The sequence below is a fragment of the Colletotrichum fioriniae genome (assembly GCF_027942845.1).
Source record: "Colletotrichum fioriniae strain IMI 355084 chromosome Unknown scaffold_6, whole genome shotgun sequence".
Lineage (NCBI taxonomy): Eukaryota > Fungi > Ascomycota > Sordariomycetes > Glomerellales > Glomerellaceae > Colletotrichum > Colletotrichum fioriniae.
In genome coordinates, this window is record NW_027076842.1 from 804,918 (window position 1) to 828,967 (window position 24,050).

The 24,050-nt window shown below is 52.8% G+C and overlaps 4 protein-coding genes across 4 annotated transcripts; 2 read left to right on the forward strand and 2 right to left on the reverse strand.

The window, feature by feature from the left end:
• Positions 1-3,592: 3,592 nt before the first annotated feature.
• Positions 3,593-5,350, forward strand: N0V96_005676 (uncharacterized protein; the record flags this gene model as incomplete). Its single annotated transcript, XM_053198676.2, has 1 exon — positions 3,593-5,350. The coding sequence occupies one exon, from the start codon at positions 3,593-3,595 to the stop codon at positions 5,348-5,350; it is 1,758 nt and encodes a 585-aa protein (XP_053043894.2).
• A 1,133-nt stretch (positions 5,351-6,483) lies between these two features.
• N0V96_005677 (uncharacterized protein) lies at positions 6,484-9,258 on the reverse strand (the record flags this gene model as incomplete). Its single annotated transcript, XM_053198675.2, has 1 exon — positions 6,484-9,258. The coding sequence occupies one exon, from the start codon at positions 9,256-9,258 to the stop codon at positions 6,484-6,486; it is 2,775 nt and encodes a 924-aa protein (XP_053043893.2).
• Positions 9,259-12,303: 3,045 nt separating this feature from the next.
• Positions 12,304-14,435, reverse strand: MET3 (Sulfate adenylyltransferase; the record flags this gene model as incomplete). Its single annotated transcript, XM_053198674.1, has 5 exons — positions 12,304-13,499; positions 13,572-13,720; positions 13,773-13,955; positions 14,022-14,049; positions 14,267-14,435. 5 exons carry the CDS (start codon positions 14,433-14,435, stop codon positions 12,304-12,306), a joined length of 1,725 nt encoding a protein of 574 aa, XP_053043892.1.
• Positions 14,436-21,039: 6,604 nt separating this feature from the next.
• N0V96_005679 (uncharacterized protein) lies at positions 21,040-24,032 on the forward strand (the record flags this gene model as incomplete). The annotated part of the gene is made up of 4 exons (XM_065757469.1): positions 21,040-21,340; positions 21,393-21,413; positions 21,479-21,533; positions 21,584-24,032. 4 exons carry the CDS (start codon positions 21,040-21,042, stop codon positions 24,030-24,032), a joined length of 2,826 nt encoding a protein of 941 aa, XP_065613812.1.
• Positions 24,033-24,050: the final 18 nt, after the last annotated feature.

Below are 24,050 nucleotides of genomic sequence, written 5' to 3' on the forward strand. Positions count from 1 at the left end.
TGTTTCTGCTCGGATTTTCAATGGGCGCCACAGAGGATGTTCCGATTGTCTTCGTCATGGCCGTCTGTTTATTTTAACCGGCGGCAGGCATAGCATCGTACGGGAGGCCCGCGTGTTGTGTGGATGTATAGCTCATGATGCCCCAGGTCGTAAGTAGTTAAAAATTCCCCCAAATCCAACAATTCAAAAATCATTTCAATATACACTCTGGTCCTTGATTACGCTGTCCTAGAAGTGAAGGGATTGTGAAGGAATGTGGCTGTTCAGATGGACATACTGCGTCTCGAGTTTGTTTTCCCTCTTTTCAATACTGTTCCGTCGACCTCAGCGAGTTCTTTCCAAGCATGTCACTTGTTAAAGGGAGGGAGGTGAGTGTACTGATTGGGGAAGATGGTATTTGATTGTCTCAGAACTGAGCATGATCCGTCTTGAGATAGCGTGGTCTAGCGCTTTGGATTGCCGCCAGAACCGCTATCTACTCAAAGATCCCTCATCTCATGCGGGGTCCGCGCAATCACTGCAATCAAATCCGCCATCAGCATCTCGATTATGAGCCTGACGCAGTAGGCAACCGGATGGGTGCAGGTGTAATGATAAGAATTTGGTGCAGACAAGAGAATTATCATGACAATCTTGAGGGAAGAGAGGGAGAGAGAAAGTTAGCCCCGTGCTACGTTTGTATACTCGGAGTCGAGTTGTGCGAAAAACTTACATCCAAGGATATCGAAAGGCATACAGCCACGACACCGCAATTGAACAAAAGCCGATATTTGACCAGACCGCCGTCAATAAGTTCACGCTTGATGATTATGAGAAAAGTCGTGTCGAGCACAATGTTGACTAGCAGATCGATGACTATATCCAGCCGACTCAAGTATCTGTTGAGAACCACGGCCAGCCGAGAGGGATCTATTGTATAGACGATCCACAAGGCAATGTATGCAAGGTTGAAGATGCCGATGAAGACGAGCAGACCTATTTTCATGTATCGGACTCTTTGCTTGTTGTGCATGAGGAGACCGAGCCTGTTTGCGAGAACCTGAGGGGCGAGTTGGGTTTGTAGAACCCAGCTGATGGTGTCCGCAATCATGAAGCCAATGCTGAAGTTGTGAAGCTTTTAGCAAATAGTAGGTGGGAGCGAGTTGGGGACATTTTGCCTTTACTTACTTGATTGAAATTTCTCCGCGGAATAGTACAAAAATTATAATCGCCTGGGTGGCGTTGGCGAAGAGGAGAATCCATACCCTGGAGTTTGTGTCAATTTTCCCCGAATCCCCTCGAGCCGCGTGGTACTAGTTTTGGCCTATAGGGGTTATGACTGACATCCAAGCGTAGATATTCTTCAAAGATTTTGTCCTCGAATAGATTAGGAAACTCTGCTGGACGGCTTTTGCAGAGGTGAGTGTCAGTAGACCTATGCAGACGCCAAAGTAGAGGGCGGGAGTTTCCACAGTGTCGAACGCCCAGGCCGACGCTCTTTTTGCAAGCATGATGGAGATTGAAGAAAGAAAAAATGACTTTCCGAGGTTGCTAGGGCATAATCGATGGCTTCTCCTTGACGACGAGAATTGCACAAGCGGCGGGCTTCCCCATGCTTGACCTTTTATCTCTTAGCGACAACGTTAATGGTCAGGGAGCATTGGTATTGCGATATCGATCGCGAAAATTTCGAACTGCTAAGACTTTGGTGTCTTCTGCTTTCAAGGCTACTTGCTTGCTTTTTTTGTCTCCGACTTAAAATCGCTGATTCATCGAAAAACCCGCCCTGCTCAGTTCTGCCGTGCCGAGATTATCAGACTACATAAAGAGATGGCTGGCAGAGACACTTTGAAGTACAAATACGCTGTGAAGTACGCCACCATTCTGACTATGATATGACGATCCAATGCTAGGGAGTACTGGATTAGACTTTTCATGTTCATGCCAAGTATATTGACACCTATACTCGGACTGAAGTTGGGTGACGACGGTAAATTCCGTGTTCGGTACCGGTATATTTCTTCTTCGACTCGGTCGAGTGCCGGGAAATGTCACCAGGATGCAGGACGTCTGGACCTCTAGATCCAGAGGATCGGAGTGTTTCACCCATCCCATCGGCTATGTGGAGCGGTGAGCCAATCCCTCTGGGTTGTTCCGTTGATATCAGGGAGCTTTTCGGTACTCTTAAAACATTACTTGCTTTTGTCAAATTGGGGGTCAATCGTTAAGATTCTAACCGTAACCAGGCTGCTGGTACAAGTGTAGAAAGGGGCTGGCTGCGGGCGGTGGGATCCGGCAGTAGTGGGAATCTGGAATCTGACAGATCGGATAGGATCACGAATGCTCTTGTTGGTGTGGTTGCATGTACTTACTTTTGCGTTTGAGAATGGTTATATTTAGAGAGTTGAGGGTGTGGCAGGCGGGTGACAGAATATATGGCCCATAGCCACACTCGAGAACCTGAGCAATCACGGCACGTGTGGTTATCTGGTCTTTTTTTCTCAGCAGTCGACTTTTGGTTGAAACTGCCCAGGAGCAAAATGGGACGTAGTTTGTCGACAAGCGGCCCAAGTCAGACCAAGGGGGCACAAGGAAGATGATGAATATCACTCCTATAGATGCAGATATCTGGGGAGTAGGCACCAGTGAGTCTTGTTTCTATGCCATGGAGACCTGTCGTCCAACCTCGCATTAGTTCAATGTCAGTCATGGTGGACGTGTGTCGTCACCCTTCTGATATTTATTGGGCGGGACAGAGGTCAAAAGAAGCCGAAGAGTCCTGCGTGCATCAGTAAATGCTACGTGTTTCTTTGGTAGAAGACCAGAATTCTGAGCGCGGAGGCTCCTGACTGTTAAATTCTCATAAAATCATGTTCTTGTTCAAGGATTCACACAATTCCCTCCTCGCTCGTTGATCAGGCAGTAGAATTGCTTTATGGCTAAGTTTCCCATCGCACCTTTTCTGAATGCCACTGGCTTCTCTCATTATATTCATTATCTCTTGCAACGCGACAACGAACTAAAGAAAGTCAGTGACGAAAAGCAGAAGATCTATAAACCGCAAAGTAGGCAGGTAGTCGACGACAGCTACTTCCGAATACATTTGATGGATGGTAGGAAGGCACGGGCAAAACGACAGTTAGAAACGACGTCCTTTTCGCCCACCGACTCTGACCCCTCCACGCCAGAACATTCATCAAGTCGAGGGTAAGTATATGGTCATTCGCATGCATACCTTGTCTTGAAGCTCAAACATTTAGCCTCTACACGAGAGGCATAATTTCCGGCGAAGCACAAGATTTAAGCCCCTATCTACTCGCGACTTTCGACTTCCCTCAGTCATACTCGGCTTCTCTGATACCAGGGATCGAGTTACTGCAAGCAACCAAGAGGTCGAAGCTCCTCCAGAAACCTACCAAGTCCCTTGCCGTTCCGAAAGAAGAAGCTTCCTAACGCTATGATTCGGAATTGGTCTTACCCACAAGGCTTCGGAAGGCAGGGTCGGCCAGAAACCGCACCTTCTTCCTCAGCCCTTAGCTGTCTTCCTCCTGCCTTTTCCCAAACTTCGAATTCTACGAACTATTCTTCTCCGAACCATCTTCCGCACATTAATATGAGTACATCAATGTCCACAGGCATATCCTCACAGCAGAGCCAAATCACACCTGTAACGCCTATGACGCCGCAGACAACAATCACAGCACCTCCTCTGGCTATGGGACATTCGCCTTCCTCGCCTTCATCCTCCTTCTTCGAAGCTGGTCGAATGCAGACAAACTCTCCATCAGAATCCACAGAAAGAGGAACACCGCCGCTGACTGTCCCTTCTCGACCTACGCCTGTGGGCCAATTGACAGCCAAGCCAAACCAGACTTTACTCAAGAGTGTCAACAACAACAACAACAACAACAACCCGCCGCAGGCAACTACAGCTTCACTGCAGCACACTCCAGCACAAAATCCTACTCAGAAGGAAGCGATGTCTTTCTTGAAGCCCGCCATAACGAAGGTTAAGCCATACACGGGTCAATCAATCCTTGGCTGGAGGAAGTGGGCTAAACGTTACAAGAATCCCGCTTACAGCAAGTATCCGGCCTCAAACGAAGCGATCAACACCAACATTTCCAAGGTAACCTGGGATTTGGATAGTAAGAAGCCAAAAGCAATCAGCGAGCAGAACGTATACAGCGATTTCATGAAGGACTGGAAGGAAACCCAGTACAGGCAACGGCCCCCTTCGGCGCCAATGATGGAGTCGATCCGACTCATTAACAATGTCAGTCTGCCGCAGGACATCATCACCAAACTCGAGATGTCTGGCTGGGATGCGACCAAATGCTGCGATCCGACATTGCCACACACCGAGAAGAAGCTTACCAGAGTGTCACGCAACCTGAAGCGTTCCTCCGAGGACCCTGAATCCGAGTCAGAAGACAACTCGGAGGAGGTTCTAGCCCAAGCCAAGCAGCAACAGAGGGAATCTTCATTTGACAACGCCATCTCCTTGATCGATGATCCTGAAGATGAGGATATTCAGCCATCCGGCCAATTCTCCCGACAGGCTTCATCTGCTGCGGAAGCCACAACCACCAGTCCCAAGAAGGCTTTGACGTCGCTAGCCACTTTCCAGCTCCCAAAACCGCCACGGGTCATTGCCAGTCAGAAAGAGGAGTCAGAGACTGCAGTGTCTGCCAGTCGTCATCCCCAAGACATTCCCGGTACCGGACCTGAGCAAGCCTCGAGGATCGATGGCGTCGGCAAACCTGCCGAACAGCTGACGAAGAAAACGAAGTCGACCAATTCGGTCCATCAAGATGCCGACTCCTTGTCCAACAGGCCCCCGAGTCCTTACTCCTCCTCCTCCTCCTCTAAGGGCGCTAAGCGAATTTCTACAAAGGACCTTAGACGAGCTCTGCACAAAGTCAAGAAGCTAGATGCTCTCTCGGGCAATCATGCTACTCAACTTGAAGATCAAGGCGGTCAGCTCCTCGCCCAAACACAGAGACTAGATAACATTGACCGTGCTATCGGAGAGCAGGTTGGCAATTCCTATAAATTTGCCGTGGAACTGGAGGCACACACAACTTTCCTCAAGAAACAAGATCTAGCACTGGCACAGCTCCGCAACGACAACCAGGCCTTACGGGCATGTCTCCAGGATGTGCTATTTCCTCTCGCCCAGGCCGTCAATGCCATGCACAAGTCAACCAAGAGGGACAAGAAAACGCTGGTGGCAAACGCCAAAAGGGCCAGAAAAGACTTGGAGGAATTTGAGGCTGCGGGCAGGAACGCCGTGGCTGTGAAGCGAGGTACCCGGAATCTTGGCCAAGTTCTGAGGGCTCACCAGGGCGATAGGATGGACATGGATTGATACCATCTTGGACATGATGGTGGGCGTATTTTGGTCTGAAGGGAGAACATTTTTTAGTGGGAGATGGTTTATGAAGCATATGGCGAATTTTGAGGGCGCCTACTCATACAGAGGGCGAATCATAAGCATCATCTCTTTGGGTCATCAACAGGATCTGGCTGAAGAGAAAAGCATTTGGCCTCAGTCATGGAACTAGATCCATCGAAATAGATAGACTCGTACGCATCTCTGCTTTCTCGGTCATTCAGATATAGCGATGATTTACATGACCTGGTTTCTCGCCTCTCTGTCCTTGTGATATTCAACCACTGAAGTGACCGATCAGCAATGTCATCAAAGTCAACGAGAGTGAAGCTCAAGAATCTAGTTACAGAGCATCTGGTCTCATGAGAGGCTGGGATGACATCGACGGAAGCAGGGTTCGATTACATTAACAAGACAAACCCATGAGCCTTGGAAACGTTGAATTTGAGTTGAGTTGAGGGCAAAGGTAAGAAGAACCAAATAGACCTCTCTTTCGCCTTATGACGACGATGTGACAAATAAACCCAAGACTCCATGAACAATGCAAAGCCGGAAAAGATATTGAAAAGGCCATGGACAATTTCGCGTCTCGCAGCGGCGCAGTCAACCTCTCCCCACTAACAAGCAAACGGGAACAGGAAAATCCCCCGACTTCAAGTAAGACCTCTGAATGCATGCGATGATGATGATGATGGTGATGCCGTGTTTGAACGTGTGTGCCCATCCATCCATACCTGGATCTATCCGTCAAAAATAGACCCCAAACCGTTCCCTCCACACGTGTCCAACCTTCCAACAAGCTTCATCCAGTCGGCTGGACCTCCCCTATTCCCCAAAGGTCCTCCACGAACACATTGGCCATCGCATCGACGTCCATCCAAACTTTGAATGGCAGGCCCAACATTGCAGCTTTCATCGCATAATTCCACCGTGGTATTTTCAAAACAACCATAAAACTTTCGTGACTCTGACATCATTTCGTTTCATCTCTCCGACCCCTTTTTTTTCGTAAACAGCTTTCCGGCTCACTGAACAACAAAGCCACCATGGAAACCAAAAATCGATCATCACAAAAACGCGTTTCATTATTTTTCCTTTTATCATAGAGTTCAGTTTTCCTCGTCATCTTCCTCAATCGGCGCCGGTGTCCGTCGCTCTGTACGTCTCTTTGGTCGTCGGTGGCGTGAACTGCTAATGTTACTCGCCGAATCGTCGGGGGCCAGCTCAAAGTCATCGCCTCCCCATTCGCTGTCGCTGTTGGCGTCGTAGTCGCCTTGCGCCCAGCTGGGCCGTTCGTAGCCTGATGACTGCGAGTTGCCGGAGCTCGGATTGGGCAGGACATCGATCCGCCGGCGGCTTTGAAGGCTGTGCATCAATCCTGCTCCGCGGTTGCGCAACCCCGTTCGGACGACTTCGGCCCTAAGGTGAAGGGCTTCGAACGCGTCCTCCAACGCCTCCATACCCTGGTAGATTTCTCGCTCTACCTCTGCCAAGACGGCCATCTCCATCTCTTCGTCTCGTGATACTGCTTGCTTGTTGGCCGCCGCGGATGAGGCATTGCTCACAAAGGACGCAGGGGTAGCGCCGCGAGAGTAGGCAGAGAATGGTGTAGTGTTGCGAGATGCCGAGAAGCCTGGCGTTCCTCGCACGCTGGGGCTCATGGTCCCTGGCCGAGAGGGGTAGTAACCGCTTGCAGGGGTGGCACCACGGGATTCAGCTGTGGGGGTATCGTCGCCATCAGCTCCGGACCAGAGGAAGCCATCAAATCGTCCAGAAGTCAAAATCTCCCATTCTTGCGTGTTGATGTCGGACATTGTGACAAGTAGATCGTGGGTGTGGGGGTTCTTGACGAGATACATGGCAACCTCTGCGTCTCGGGGTACTTGTTGCAGTCGGTAGAGACGCTGTAGAGCCAAGCCGGCTCTGACAAGAAGATCCGGACGGGCGCGATGCAAGGGTGTAGGAGCCCTCGTTGCCGGCTTCGGGTGATTAGAGCCAGCCAGAATCGCATTAAAATACGGCTGATCTTCAGGGTCCATGTTGGTGAGAATGGCAAACGTGAGTGTCTCATCGTCTACATCTTGAGGCGGCGGCGCGGTGGTCTCTCCGCAGGTGTTGAGCCACTTGTCAACGGCTCCCCTGACTTTCTTAGACTGTCTGAGGTAGTGCTCGCGGAACTCCTCGGCAATATCAGGATCGATCTTGACTGGCGAGTCGGGCCGCGGTGGCAGCTCTGCTGATACTTCGGCAGCATTGGATCCCAAGCTGGCCAGATCAAAAGGTGGCCATTGTGGAAGATCAATGCGGCCGCTAACCCATTCAAGGACTTCTCCCCAACCGAGGCCACGATGTTGAATATCGGGGCCTCTTTCACATACTACACAAGTGCATCCATGCTCAGGAAGCTCTCGGGAAAAGACGTTTTCGAGGCGGTCGAGAAGACGGCGAGCCACAGATCGATGGCCAGTTGCAACTGCTACAGAACCGTTGCGGTTGAGAACCGAGTTGTACTGGTCCAAAAGGTTAAAAAAGGGTGCGAACAAAGTCTGCGGGCCAACCAGGGGTGGGTTGGATGGCCGGGCGCCATTCTGGCGAGGTAGAACGGAGAGAAACGTTTTTGGGATCGGCTGGATCAGACCGCCGTTCTGTAAAAGGTAGTCCACCCGCGGTGCTTCTTGTACATCTAGGGCTGGAGGTGGTGGCGGGGGAGGAGGAGGTCCCGTTGGAGGAGGCATATCAGTCATTGGAGTGGCTGATGGTGTGATGTCGTTTTCGGGGTAAACCTGTGGAGGGGGGCCCGGCGGCTTGTCGTTCATGGCGAAGGGCGGCGGGAATGGTGGTGCTTGCGTAGGGGTTCTAGGAGATGAGTCCTGCAGGCTTTCGGGAGACGAGTCGCCATCGTGATACTCTGCACGCCGGCTTTTCTTGCTCGAGGAGCTTCGCTTCGAGGAAGATCTAGAAGTGCTCGGCTTGATATTCAAGCTTTCCTGGACACCAGGTGGAAACGCCGGCGACTTGACGTACGTCGCCTGACTGCTAGTCTTTGACTTGAAGCTCACCCGGGACTTGTCGTCGGCTCTGGAGCCGGATCTCGACAGACCACTGAGACGCGAGCTCGGCCTGTCTTCCCGGTCTCTCTTGGATGTCTCACCGCTAAGTCTCGAGCTCGAACGCTCCTCGCGCACCTTCTTTGACGACTCCTCGGGGGTTGCGGACCGTCTCTTGCCCGACAAATCGGTCTCGGGCGGACTAGGCGGCCTCGACTCCTTCTTGGACGAACTTTTGCGCTGCTTCTCGGAGTGATCGACGCTCTGGGATCGCTTGAGTTCGCTGTCGCCCAGATCGGTGGCCTCGGGGGTGAATGGATCAGCCCTTCTCGTGGTCCCAACGCCTGAACCCGAGACGTCCTCGCGACTATTACGGACGGCTTCCTTGCTGTGGGCCTTGCTGAAGGTCGGGTAGGGAAGCGAGATGCGGTCAGTCGAGGCGGGACCAGTCAGCGAGGTCCGAGACATTTCGGGAATGAGGTCGGTCATGGAAGAGGAGCGGTCGTGTCCGCGGTCTCTCTCTCGATCGCGGTCTCGTTCTTCGCGGGTGCGGTGACGGCGGTGGGAGTGGGAATGGACGTCACTGCCGAGGCCGCTGCCGTCGGCGATTTTCGATTTTGAGGAGCGGGAGCTTACGCGGTGGAATCGGTGTTCCCTGTCTCCCTTTTCTCTGTCGGACCTGCTGCTGCGCTCTGATTTGCTTCGAGAAGCCTTTTTCTCGGTTTTCTCACTTTTCTCGGCCTCCTTGCGCGGGCGCATATCTCCAAAGTCGGGGAGGGAGATTACTCGGCCATCAGCGTCGACATCGACCTCGACGTCACGATCTTGGGAGGACATGGCGGAGCATGGGTGCGTAGCCCGAAAGAGCTAGCCGAATTGCTGTGCTTTGCTGCGGGGGGCTTCTTCGGGTCGTAGTAGAGAGGTTGGCTGTGACAGTGACGGTGACGGGGTCGAGTCGAAATGCCGTCGGCGCACCGAGTAAGAGGCAAGAAAGTGACCCGACAGCGAAGCTTGCCAAAGATGGTGGTGGGTAGGAAGGTTTCTGGGTGCCCAAAAGGCAAAGCGGACCGTCGTTCGAGGATCAGGGTGGGATGGTTCAGTGTTTGAGTTCCAAGTTGTCGAGAAAGCTGGCGGGAAGAAGGAAAAGGGAACCGAAGCAGGCAGGACCTGGTCTGGGGTTTTGCTCACCGACCCTCGTCGTCTTGAGCAAGAGGGCGGGAGTTGTCACAAAACTGGGGAATTTCTGGAAAAATGCGCACCCCTGACTTGGACCGAACGGTAGGTGGCGGGGGAAGGATCCGTTTGGTTCGTCGTTTGCTGCGTCTAAAGTTTGGAGCGTCAGGAATGCGGTTTGACTTTTCGAGATGTCGTCGTTTTCGTCGGAGTCGGGTTATGAAAGGAAGGAAATGGAAAATGATGCAAGAGGGACGAGAGAAGTAACGAGACGGGAGATGGATGGATGGATGCTCCCAACTGAGGGAGTGAATGAGTGAGGTGCACACTTCACCTCCAAAGTCATGGGTGCAAGCCAAGGCCAGGCGGGAGGGATGAGTCTAAGGTAACCTACACTAACTGTGTGAGAGACGGGAGTGGAAAGACGGGCGGTTGCAAGCAGTTGACGAGCAACGCAGCCGAATGTGATTCGATCAGAGAGGCAGCACCCCCCTGTAAGGCGTTGAAGGGAACTGCGGCGGGTTGGTTGGTACTTTGGGTACAGGTACAGCTGTGTAGGCTGGGCGGCCCACACTTGAGTCTCTACCTTACTGCATCTATGGGTATACGCTAGGTACCGCTTCTTGCGTGCCTCACGGCGCAAAAGCGAAGGAGGGGGGTGGAGAAGAATAACGGGGTGATGGATGTCAAGGGAAGGCAGGCGAAGGGTGAAGTGAATTAGAGTAAAGTAGGCGGTGACACATGTCCTTCTGCAACGCATTATTCGGGCACTGATTCAGTTGAGGTAAGTGTCGAATGAGTGATTTGGTGAGGAGGTATCCGGAGCTTGAATTGTATGCAATACCTACCTACCTACCTACCTACCTACCTACCTTACTTACTCGTACCTGTGGCCAGAACCTGACGTGGCACCGGGCTGAGTTGCAACGAGTTGAGGTGCGCCTGGACTGGACGGCGACGCAATGGGACAGTGGGAGGGAAGTCCCTTGGGGATCCACAACGGGCACTGCCAAAAGCTCGGGCCACACCCAGTACTCTCATTGGTAGATTCCATCAGTCAGTGTTCCGCCGTTCAGAAACCGTCTGTTCACACGGTACAGAATCAGTGTGTGAAACGGGCAAGACGTACCGTTTCAAAAGCTGACGAGAGCTCGGTATCGCACCGTGTGACATCCTCTTGAGTCTTACCTTCAGGTACTGAGGTTGCCCATCAGCTCCCACGGATTTTAAACATCGGACATGATCTGCCTACCCTTACCTGAGCACCTTGGATAGGTGTCTAGACCAGCACGTCCCTCAAGGATTTGGCGTCGTGGCTGACGGCCAAACGAAGCCATTCGCCATCGTACACAGACGTACGGATAGTCATTCACCTAACCAAGCAGGCGGCGTGGCGTGCCTTTTGTGCCTGGCTCATCCAGATAAACCAAGAAGCGGTTGTGCTGACTGTCTCGGGCCAAGCAATGCTCGAATGTCCAACCACTCTCCACGTAAGGCCATGGTGGTAGATAGTCTCGGATAACCTCGAAAAAGAATGGACCTTACCTATCAACAAGAGTTTTTACCTCGAGGCAACTCGCTTTTCCCTCCGTCATAACTGTCTCTCGCTTCACATCATCTCGGAAAGCAAACGCACAAGATCACACCTACCTACACCGTACAAAGATCGTCGTCACAGTACTCCGTGAGAGAGACATTGCTGCCTCAAATAGAAATGCCCATGTCTCACGTACCTGACTAGACTCGCTGGACTACTGGTACATGTACCTCTCACTCACCTACCTTAACCTTTGGCACCAGCACATACCTAAGTGAGGTACGCCACCACTTTTCATCCAACAAAACTCGATGAACCAAACTTATCATCAGACAACCATCTCGCACCCAGACACAGAGTAGGTACTGTAGAACACTTCCCAAAATAACCCCCATCCTGGCCCAACCAACATACACTACTACTTTACTACCCCTCCTCCCATGTATTGATACCCTTCCACCCTTTCTTCCCCCCCTCCTCCGGCAAAGAACGGCGCGCGAACCCGCCGTCCATCGGGCACCAACAAACGAACCGCATGTGTGCAGAGTCCCGTCGAGCTGTCTCTCGCACCAATCACTGCCCCGCCCAGCGACTAAGCGCCCGGGCCATGCATCTCATGCCTCCTCGCGCGCACCACACCACCATGAATCCATCAATCAATCAACCCACTATCACCTCTATGCCATTATCCGAGGCTGTTTGAGGTAGGTAGGTAGGTAGGTAGATGTAGCTACCTAATCTCGAATGATTTATTTTTGTATGGTCCTTGTACGCATATCTTTTCTGTCACCGTCACGTTGGATACTTGCTCGTTTCATCGTCACACCCAGTTCAAGTCGATCTCATGAAATAGTATCATCCAAATGGCGTTCCATTCCACTATTCAGCCATACGTGGGAGAGAGTAAAGTGTTATCCAAAAAGAAAAAGACACAGTTAACCCCTCACCCTTAGGCATACTATATGATGCTTTATAACCATCTCTTGTATAAAATAACTCGTAAAAATCATCATCAAACAACTTTTTTATCCCAAGGTTGTCTTTGAAGTCTCAACTCCGATGTATATATCCGCCCAATTTTTTGCGCTTTGAGAAGAGGTCTACGCGCTTGTAACGCTCTATGCCGTATAAATCACACTTATATCGCTCATTGAAAGTTTGCCAACTTGGATTTACAAACGGTCCAGGAGACCCTGGCTCTCGAGGAGCAGGACAATCTGGTGAACAATGGAGCGGACCGTCTGCTGCTCGAGGTTGACGACGAGGTCAGCCTTGGCGGGCGCCTCGTACGGGTCGTCGACACCGGTGAAGCCCTTGATGTCGCCGTTGCGCGCCTTCTGGTAGATGCCGCGCTTGTCCGTCTTCTCGGCGTACTCGAGCGGGGTGGCGACGTGCACGAGGAAGAAGGGGCCGGCCTTCTCGACCAGCTCGCGAGCCTTCTGGCGGGCCTCGTCGAATGGCGCAATGGGCGCAGCGATGACGGCGGCGCCGGCGCGGGTGAGCTCTGAGGCGACAAAGGCGATGCGGCCAACGTTCTTGTCGCGGTCCTCGCGGCTGAAGCCGAGCTCGGAGGAGAGCTCGTGACGGACAGTCTCGCCGAGGAGGAGGGAGACGGAGCGGCCGCCGCCCTGGTTAAGGGTGACCTGGAGGGCCTTTGCGATCTGGTCCTTTCCACTGTTGAGCAGGCCGGTGAGGAAGATGGTGAAGCCCTTTTGGGCGGGGAGGGGGTTCTGCTCGCGCAGGACCTTGACGACCTCGGGGTAGGAGAACCAGGCGGGGATCTCCTTGCCGGTCTTGAGGCGGTTGCGGAGCTCGGTACCAGAAATGTTGGCGGTGTGGGTGCCAGGGGCGATCTCGTTGGCGGGCTGGTACTCGTCGCGGTCGGGGATGTAAATCATCTCCTGGAACTCGACCATGGTGATGCCGAGCTCGTCAGAGTACTTCTGAACGGCGACCTGGGCGTCGTACGGGCCGTAGTGGTCCTTGCCGTTCTTGTTCTTGCCGGGGCCGGCGTGGTCACGGCCGACAATGAAGTGCGTGGCGCCGTGGTTCTTACGGATAATGGCGTGCCAGATGGCCTCGCGGGGACCGCCCATGCGCATGGCCAGGGGCAGCAGAGCCAGGGCGGCCATGCCGTTGGGGTATCTGGGGAGGAGGGCCTTGTAGACACGGACACGGGTGAAGTGATCAATGTCACCGGGCTTGGTCATGCCGACGACGGGGTGGATGAGGACGTTGGCTTGTTGGGAGCGGGCGGCACGGACAGTGAGCTCTCTGTGGGCGCGGTGCATGGGGTTGCGAGTCTGGAAAGCGACGACCTTGTTCCAGCCGAGCTTCTCAAAGTGCTGTCTCAACTCGGCGGGAGTGACTTTTGGTACTCGTTAGTCTCCATGTTCTGGGTTTGCTACGTTGGTGTGCATCAAGGGAGTGGTGGGCTTACATCTGAGGTCGAGGAAGTCGTAGTGAGCAAGACGCTGGATAGCCTCGAGCTTACCACCAACGTAAAAGTCGTTGGTGTTGTTGAAGAGGTGCTTCACACCGGGGTGGGTGTCGTCGTCGCTGCCGAAGACCTCAATGGCCTCCTTGACTCTATAGAAACATGTCAGCCAGTGCCAATTCCCTGAAGGCATGTAAGACGTACCTGTCGGGCTTGTAGACATCCTCAACGGTGAGGATGGCAAGGTTGCGGTCGTCTCTGAGGTCGCGGAGGGTGATGCGCGCACCGGGCTTGATGGAGAGGGTGTCGATCTGCTGCTGGGAGACATCGAGGGTGATGGGCATGGAGAAGAGGTTGCCATCGGCGAGACGGTTGTCCTTAACGACTCTGTACCAATCATGTCAGTAATCAGTGTCTTGTTGGGAGTGGGCGTTTTTTGCATCTTCAACGTACCCATTGTAGTCCTTCTCGGTCATGAAACCTATAGAGATGCCACCACAGTCAGTCCCGCTGTTCTCGGGCGAGCAACGTAATCGTGGGGAACTTTGCCCCTCCAAAAAAAAATCATGGCGGGGTCGTTCCCGCGACGCAACCCCACCACTGTCGTCGCGCAATGGATGCAGGAGGGGGGCAGCCGCCGCCGCTGCTGCAGCCAGCACAAAGTAGCAGCAGCAGCGCGGGCAGTGAACCTCACGTACCTTCAAGAGGAGAGAAACCACCGTTGAGGATCAGCTCAAGATCGCAGAGGTGGCGCTCGGTCAACAAGAGGGAAGGGAGCTTGTCGGCCTCAGCAAACAGCTCAGACTGGCGCGGCGCATCGCGCGCGAAAAGGTCCTTGAGGACACCGCCGTGGGGAGAGTTGGCCATTGTGTATAGTTTGGAAGGAAGTGCGAAGCTTTGTAAGAGGGAGCGGGTTGTTATGGGGTCGTCAAAAGACGCACTCTAGACAATGCTTAGAGAGGAAGAGAGGGAACACACAACGAATTGAGCCTGGAGCTTTTCGTTGTAAAGGGGAATATTGGGTATAAGAAGGCAAATGGGAGGGGATTCACGGATAGAGTAGAAGGAGCAGAAGAACAAGCAAGAGAGGGAACTTGGCGAGAAGACGGGCGAGGGCAAAGGTGTCTTTTATTCTCCTCAAGACACAGCGAGACAAAGTGAGAGAAATGTCGCTCGTTCCCGGCGTCAAATCGGCCTTGCGTGTGTTGCTGAGGTGCGCTGCTGGTGCTGTACGGATACCCCGTTGTCCAAGGTAAAAATTGGAGGCTGTTTAGTTCAAATGACGTGATCGCTACCTTGCACATGTACCCTCCTTGGCGGCATGCCATGTACTCTTAATTACCAATGTTGGCTCTTTGTAGCCCTCTCTGCCGCAGTCAGCCACGACTAAGTCATGTTCGCCACGATAAGTTACCGTAAGGTCCCATCCCATCCCATCCCATTCCGTCCGAAAAGAGACTCGGTCGCGGTGCGTAGCCGCGGAAAAAGTCTGCTCTTCTCCATGCTGTTGCATGTCTGACCCGGAGACTGACCCATGGGAGATCCATGAAGCCGTGGGGTCGCTGTTTTGTAATGTCGCGGCTCGGTGTTCCGGCATCTTTTTTGGTGTCGGGACGGGTATTGGTAATAACCTACTCTTGGTCTGATAGAATATCTCAACCCAGCCTGACCACCGCATGTTTACATTGCGTCGAGGGTGAAAGCAGAGGCTCCTTGAAACAGCGTAGAAACCAGCGATATCAGCGCAACAACTTCTTCATCAAGGGTCCTGGTCGCTGGTATGGCGCAACGAAGATTGCCAATACAAAATACCCCGCCAAATGTGGCTTGATAACCCCCGATATCATTCATCAGGGACCCTGCGCCACGCTCTACCCTCGTCCCGACTCCCGACAACGCGCCATTGCAAGACAATTTCGTGCCAGAAGTTGCAGTATAAGCTGCAGAAACGTTGTCAAAGTTGCAATTCCTGCCTCATCTGGCGTGCTGGCGCCCAGCCTCTTGGCTTAGGCTAGACACCTGTAACCTCACCTTGAAGGGTTCGCCAACAGAAGGGCTGAGAATACCAAGCGCCTTCCGCCCTTGGCCACTCTTGGCGCCCTATTAAGGTCCAAGACTCACCAGATATGTCGAGTCTATATTCCAAAAGGCTGTGATAGCCTCTTGCGCGCCTTTCAGATTGTCGCGATGGCGACATGCCATTCTTTGCAGAACTCCCAGTGTGTTTCCTGGCACAGGTCGTTCCAGACCAGAGGTCATTGCACGTGTTACAGAACATTATGCTGACCAGTTTAACGTGGACCCGATCCTTTGGATAGGCTTTTGACAGCAGCTTATCTGAAAGCTTGTAGATCTCGTCCAAGAATCTCGTGTCTCGACTTGGGCGGTTTCGATCTCTTTCCTACGAAGTGCAATCGGTCAGCTCGGTGAGGGTGGTGGGGTAGCCCCGACGCCCGCGTCGATCGGTTGCGCGGTTGTCGGTCGCCGGCCCCCGGCTGCCGGCTGCGGGGTTAGCCCGATGTCGCTTGACACACCGAGATCCCATGCTCCAGTTCTTTTTTCTATGCCGTGGACATTGATGACATTCCGTGTCCACTCCTTGGCCGCCATTCTCCACCACCAGCCAAGTTCCCGAGACTAAGTTCCTGAAAATCTATGGCTTCGGAACTTCATTGGCTGTCCGCTATTGTGGATATCCTTCTTCGCGGAATCTTGTCTCCTTGGAGTTTCGCCTACTCAATTCCACAATACTGAACGTAGATCATCGAGAAGTGAAAATTCGGATATCCTATGACGCCAGAGGCACGATAGAGGCTAGATTCGTAAGGATGTAGTGTTCATGTTGTCCCTCTATGGGGGAATTTCTGTTAGTAAAACCTCGCGTTTCTCTCCACAATTTTGGTTTTCGTTGGAGTTGTCTGATTGGATGTTTGGTTGTCGGGTGCAACTGTCTGAATACAGACTCGTGCCGTTTTCTATTCCTCTGTGTTTAGTCATGAAAACCTTCCAAGCTTGAACTGCACAATTGCAAGCCTTTCAAACGGACAGAAGACTCGTAAGTGAAGGTGTCTTTTGACAAGTTTCAACACACCGCGCAAAGAGGATTCTTTCGCTCATGCGATCGCCAACAACTTCGGATACACTGTCAGCACGCCTCCAGGTCCAAGTGCTCTGGTTGGAGATTTCACATGCTGAGAATGATCTTTCCGTTTTCCAGAGACGAGAACCTCATCACCCTTTACTGGAGCGTTCATACGTAGTCCGATAGTATTGTCGAGGCTTCTCTGGCGGTAGTAATGGCATGTTTCGACGACTAAATATATGTTCAGACTGAGCGAACTGGTACCCGGCACACACATATAGGCTTTGCGATGTTCTCGAAAACGAGCGGCGCAGTCCCTTCTCAAGACAGTCGGCTATTGTAGTTCAAAAAAGTTCAACGGTGTCTGGGTTCGTATGCTTCTGGTGGTTTGGGAACGCATCCCGCCTTGCGATGAAGCTCAATATCAATATTCAACTCATCTACTGCTCCACAAGTAAAAACTCGCAGAGACCTATTTTGCAGTTAGTCAACTATGGTGAGGGGTTGCTCTCCTTCGTTTGTGAGAGGGTTCCTGTTATTGGAATAAGGTGAAGCAGAGCATGTAGGCAACTGGGCGAGCTTGTGGCTCTGCCTGGTGCCGCTTGAATGATATTGATAAGGCTGTTGGACCCAACCGGCCTTAGCCATGCTGGTAATAGATGCAATGCAGCATTGTAGTTCCTGAACAACATGTTCTGCTCGCTAGGATTCACAAGTCGCCTAGCGGTCATCTGGGCTCGAGCTAGCAATTGTGGGAACGACGAAAACCCATGCTCCAGCCTCTTCCTACAATTCGAAAAGAGACACAACGGCCTAGCATAAAAGAATGAACGTTGGATGACTCGACCGAATTTGAGAATCGATACTCGTTCAGATACTCTTCAACCAGATTCGAGAGCTGGTTAAGCGAATGCCCATTTCCTTTGTATGGTATGTGTGTTGTTGCAAAGTGATGAAGTCATAGTTCCGCGCCGTCTCTTCGCGAATTCGACATGCCTGTGTCTTAAAACCACCGCTAGGCAAATGGTGTGTTGCTAAGCAGGGGTCTTGGCGACCGAGAACTCAGCCGGTACTAGCATTTCTCGACTGTGAATCTCGATGTCAACTTCTTTTCGATCGAAGGAATTCGTGGCAAGAACGGTAAATTGGCTTGACCTGTTCATTCCTTGGAGCCGTATCGACGCAGCGTACCGTCTGGGCTCTAGGCGGCTCTAGGGCAAGCCGCCCCGAAGGTTCGCACCTCCTAGACGCTTCAGAATGTAGCCAGACCTCGTGGCAGAAGTGCTCCTGACCAATCGTGATGCAGCACGAGGGAGATGGAGTTGAGTTGCAGACCAGTGGTCGGGAGATGGACACGCAGATCTGCGGTGAGTGTTAGCTTAAAAACGTTTGGCAGCAGGGGAATAGGATATCCCGGCTCGTTTGGAAGAGAAAAGGCTTGGATTGGCGGGATCGGGTGCTGGGCATCGTTGGCAAGCTTCCCGGGTGGCTGGGGATGGACGTCGAGTGGAATGGGTTTCCCACCGTGGTGGAGCACGATGGAGTCTTGTTTCTCGAATGGCGAAGGCAACTGTTGGGGATTCGGGGGACGCTGCTCCCGCCCAGTAGTTCTTGATGTCTTGCTCTTGAACAGTACTCGGAACGGATATTCGTTGGCAATGGAGCGGGTAACTTTGAAAAATGCCAAAGATGGCGCGCTGATGCGCACGTTTATCCGTGGTGTGCCTGACACTCCGGACTAACGCGGCAAAGACGGGTTTGGATTGTCTTGGACGCCGAGGCTTTGGTACGCCGCAAGCTGCGATAAGACCGGTAGCGCTCCGGATCAGCGACGGTTGAACAGCTCGCGATTCGGGTGGCTGGTTTCAGACCAAGTCGAACAATTTGTGTACAAATACAAACATGTGAGTGACGGAGTGGACGGAGTGATTCTAACATGCCCAAGTCAACGATGGGTGCATTTTGTCGAAATTGGCTGACAATTGAGCAGAGGTTCTGAGTCGGAATGAGGAATCGGTATATTGACAATCAAACGAGATTTACGCAGGAGCCTAAGCTATAGCAGAAATACGGAGAAAGAGAAGAGTCCGGTTGCGACTCGGTCTTTCGATGATTGATAGCTGAAGGATGGAAGCGAAAGAAGATCGCGGCGGCGCCGAAGCATGGGCCAACGGCCTGGTCAGAGCTGTTACTTCCATTCTAGAGCGGTCCAGTACGTACCGCTCTGCCCAGAACAGCAAGCTGCTTTTCCCTACCTTACCTTAGGTAAGGTTAAGATGGACACATATCTGCTAGAGCAAATACGGCTATAGCATGGTACGAATCATCAAAGATTGCGTTAGGTCGATTATCTTAGCGGCCCGCCAGATCCGAGGAGGCTTTTCCACAGGGAACATACCGACTTTCCAAGAATTGTTTCTCAACGACGGTGCCTGAATGTGAGGGTTGCACCAGGTATCATCGCCTGATTATCATGCTCCGGTACCTAATGCACCCGCTATGCATGCCTGACTTCCGATGAAGCTGAGCTGGTGGATGGAAATTGTAGGTATTTTCGCACTGAGTGACCTGGTCCAGTGAATTCGACGTCAGTGGTTATCGCCACAATACGTGTATCCATAGTGTAGTGAGGGAGGTAGGTAACATGGAGCTGCCTGGTAGAAATTGGTACATACCTTAGGTAGGTTGCCTACCTACTCCGTACGTGGTTGTTGTTTGTGCGGAGAGTGACATGTGTCATTGGGAATTGTGCTATCAACCTTGTTTTTCTGCCCGAGTGCTGCAGCAAACTAGGTCCGGATGCTGCCGCCATCGTCTTTTCGGGTTCGTTTTACTCGCACACGTTTTTCAGTCATGTTGCCTTGGCTTGAGATGAATGGCTTGGAATGCCTCACAGGTTCCAATCGTTCGCAATACTCCGTAACCAATACCAGTGGCTAGAGCGACCAGACTCCCAGAGCAGGTGTTCGTACCGCTAAGCAGCGCCGTGCGTGCTGATGCCATCCATGATCCCGGCACCATTACCCCTGCCCCCGTATCCCGGTTTCGACCAGTTTCGGGCAGGTCGAGCTGCAAAGGAAAACGGCCAAAAAAAACACCAGTGTGCACCACCAGTCCACCACCCACTCGCGCTCCATCTGCCCTTGTCCGTCGACGGTTTGCCGGTTCCAGGCCAGGGCCCAGGAAAGGGCATTCCAAACCAGACATCTTGTCAAGGTAGGTATTCCTACACTAAATGCTAAGTGACTGAGAGGTGTGTGTGGTTAGGTGGGTAAGGTAGGTAGGTACCTCTGTTACCGCCCGCCCACGCACACACACCGTACCGCTGTAGAATCATCATATGAATACGAGATATCCCTTCCTCGTCCTTTCTCATCATCCACTCTCGTCCATTCATTCACCCATGTCTGCGGCCTACCTGTGCCTCTCTTCTCCAGGCTCTCTCCTCCCCTCTGTTCCTACAGATACTCCTCCTGCCTCTCTCAGCTCACTCGTCAGCTTCTTCCCCAGACTGTATTCGTATCCGGGTTCTGGACCCTGACCTGATCCCGCCTTCGCCTTGTTCTTAATCGACCCGGCTCGAGCAACCGCCGTCTGCAAGTGTCCGCTGTCTGGCCCGATTCACCACTGCGGATACAAGTAGTGCAGTCTGCGGCTTACTGGAGTCTGGCTTCCCTGTTTGGCTGAATCACACCCCAAATCCAGAATCACACCAGCGCCCTGCCGGTCCGCTCATCCTTGCCGTCGGTTCTGCGCCGATTTGGGGACAATCTTGAATATCAAAGACAAAACCCCTGCAAGTCGACCATTATCTTGCACCTGCCTCCCGCCACTACGGACCTTTCTCGCCTCTACCTTGCCGCTGTTCTCCTGAGGCTTTTCCACGCGCGCCGTCAAAACACGATCGATATTCCAACAACAACAATTTCTCCAGCAATCTTCACGACAACTCGGCTCCATTACTCCGTACCCTTTGTGCCGTTGCCCCAGCAGAGTATTGCTTCGACCTCACGCAGAAACGTACTAGTCGCTTAACATCCTAGTCGAGGCACCCCAAACACCTCCATCTCGTCTCGGACAGGACCCTGAGCTCTCCACCATTCATCAAGGCACTTTCCGCTGCTTCGGGAAGCCCACTTACGATCTTCCGTGTCCTCCGAGCCACCTCCAAACTTCGACCCAGCCAAGGCATGCGACACGATTGAATACCTACATGTCTTTTGCCATTGCTTCGCAGCACTTGGTTCGATTTCTTCCAGACATCACCGCTCCAGCTACGACATAACCCGCATTCGCCGTCTTCGTGTGCACACCCATCAGCATTCTTCGGGCATACCAGCCCAGGAGTTCCCGAATCGCCCGGTCGCTCCTTTGCGCCAACCGCCCACGATGGCCCGATTCGGAGGCTCGACCTCGCTCGCCGCGACCTTGATCATCCTGTTCAGTTTCTTTGCTTCGGTCTTGGCAGCTACGGAAACTGTCTACATCACCGGCTCAGATAAAGATGGCAACAGCAAGCAGCTCGCGGTCAATCGCAATCCTGGACTGTTTACGGGCGATTTTGGCGACTGTCTGGGAGGACAAAGTTTGTTCAACATTACGAAATTCGATGCCGCCTACTATGCCGACAACATGACCGTCCAGTTCCATTTGGACGGGACCACCAATATTAGGAACGAATCATTGATGAGTAGGTTGAACCAAATCTGAACTGCAACCCATGTACTAATCACATACTGCAGTGCATATCAACGTCGAAGCTTGTAAGCTGCATTCAGAACTTGGGACGAACCTGTACGCAGAGATGGGGTATGCTGACTTGAGGCAGATGGCGAGACGAGATTCGAGATGAACTTTAACCCCTGCATGGCCAACATCGCTAGGTGCGTTCTAGCCCCTACGCCTCTCAAGACGGTCTGCTAACTTCCCGCAGTCTGTGCCCTCTGAACGCCAGCAAGCCCATCACTGCATTTGCAGAGTTCAGACTCACGCCTGCTCAGATCGACGGCATTCCTTCCATCGCCCTCGATATTCCCGATTTCGAAGGTTCTGCGCGCATCCAGATCTTTGCAAACTCGAGTCAGACGCAGATAGGATGTTTCCAAGCCGTCATGCGGAACGGCAACAGCTTCTCCCACCCAGCCGCTATTTCGTCGATACTGGGCGTGTTCACGCTCGCCGCTATACTGGCTTCTGCAGCAACCGCCATGTATGGTGTTAGCATGCCTCATATCAGGACCCACTATGCCCATTCTCTGTCAGTCCTAGTCATCTTCGAGACTTATCAGACCGTTTTCTTCTCGGGTGCCTTGTCCGTCGACTGGCCTAGCGTCCTGCCCGCCTGGTGGAGCAACTTCGGATGGGCCGCTGGCATGATATACAGCGAGAAGGTAATCAACTCGATCGACGGTTTCGCCGGCGTGACTGGTAATGCCAGCCAGGTAGGCGGTGCAGGGTCGACCGTTATCAACACCGGGGGTGGCCTCGTCCAGCAAATCTATGGCCGCTCGCTCGACACTTTCGCGACGTCTAGCGATGGAGCGTCCGTTCCGACTCTCGTGCAGCGAGCGACTAGGGCTTACAACACGAGCAATCCATACGAATACTACTGGGCGGGAGGCCCCGTCGCTCCGGGCATGCCTACGCCAGGCAAGTGGATTGGGTTCGCCGGAGACCTTTCTGCCCTCGGCATTCCGGCCGCCGATGCCTTCACACTTGGTCTTATCTGGTGGTTGGTGGCCATCGGACTAGTCGCCGTCTCCATCGTTGCGTTCAAGTTCATGCTCGACTTGCTTGCTCGGACAAAGCTGATCAAGCAGGATCGCTTCTTGTACTTCCGCAATCACCTGGGCGGATATCTGGCAGTTGGAGTCCTGCGCACGTTACTCGTTTCGTTCTCCTCCCTGATGACCCTGGCGCTGTTCCAGTTCAATATTCGCGCACCGGCTGGCCCGACAGCCATCGCGGCGATTATCTTCATTATCTTGCTCATTGGCGTTGGCGGCCTTGTAGCTTACGCATGTTTCTTCCGTCTCCGCCTCGGCAAGTATGAAATGGGCCCCGATACGATCATGTTCGAACAGGGCAAACTCTTTGGCTCAATACCAGCGGTTGCAACAACGCGTGCCAGCGAAATTGGCGAGAAGGAAACCACCGCCAAACGATACGGTTCCATGCCGTTCTTCAAGATCCGATTCATTGACGACGACCCAAACCGGACAACGGTCCACCAAGACGAGGTTTACATCAAGCGTTTTGGTTGGCTGTCGGCTCGTTATCGCCGGACCAGATGGTGGTTCTTCGCCTGCTGGCTAAGCTACCAGTTCATTCGGGCCTGCTTTATTGGTGGCGGAGCACGAAGCCCCCTTGCCCAGGTTTATGGATTATTCGTCTTTGAGATTATCGCTTTCATCGTCTTTGTCAAACTGAACCCCTTCGAAGGCCAGAGAAACACTTCCTTGGCAATCTGGATGCTGGGCATCACCAAGATTGTCACTGCAGGATTTTCTATTGCCTTCTTACCGGCATTCGCCATTGGCCGCATCCTCTCGACGGTTTTCGGCATTATCATCATTGTTGTCCAAGGATTTCTTGTTGTTGCCGTTTTGATTCTTATTGTCCTAGGCGTCATATCATCATGGATGTCGCTTTACCGAAATCGCGAACAGTTCCCCGAAGTGCTGGATGGAATTCGCATCAAGTACTATGAGCATATCCAGGCTAGAGCTACCGACCTTCCGCCGCCACCGAAACCAGAGTCGAAGACCGAAGAGCCTCGGGAGCCACCGCAGCCATATTTCTCGGTCAACAGCGTTCGCCGGACTCGCAAGATTGAGGATGACGACGAGGAGGACCAGGTTGGAGATATCATTCGGCCAGCTAATGCTTCAGTGGTACAATTTGCGCCAGGTACTACCACCACCCGACGAACACGAACAGATAGTGTCAGCTCGCGCTACTCTGTTGGTAGCTTGCCGCGCCGCGCCAGACCACACCGCACCTCATGGAGTTCAGCTGATTTTGCTGAATGGGATGCCAACAATAATGCGGATAGGCCCGGATCATCGCTCGCACACCGTAGCAGCTTCGGTCATCAGCGCAAAGTGTCACACTCTGGATCGCAACCCGACCTCGGACGCTCCGCCAACAACTCACCGGCGCCTGCAAGATCCGTGTCAATGACGAACAACGAATTACGCCGTCTCATGACTCCCACCGAGGAGCTTCCAGAGGAGAGTGTAATGACACCCGGGAGCATGGCCGAGCCTGAGACCAGCACCAAACACACTGATACCGCTATTTCCCCCATCCACGAAAAGGACGAGCATGAAGTAAGGGGGGAGAATGTCTCTCCTGTTGAGGAAAAACACCAAAAGTCTTGAGCTACCATTACGAACATC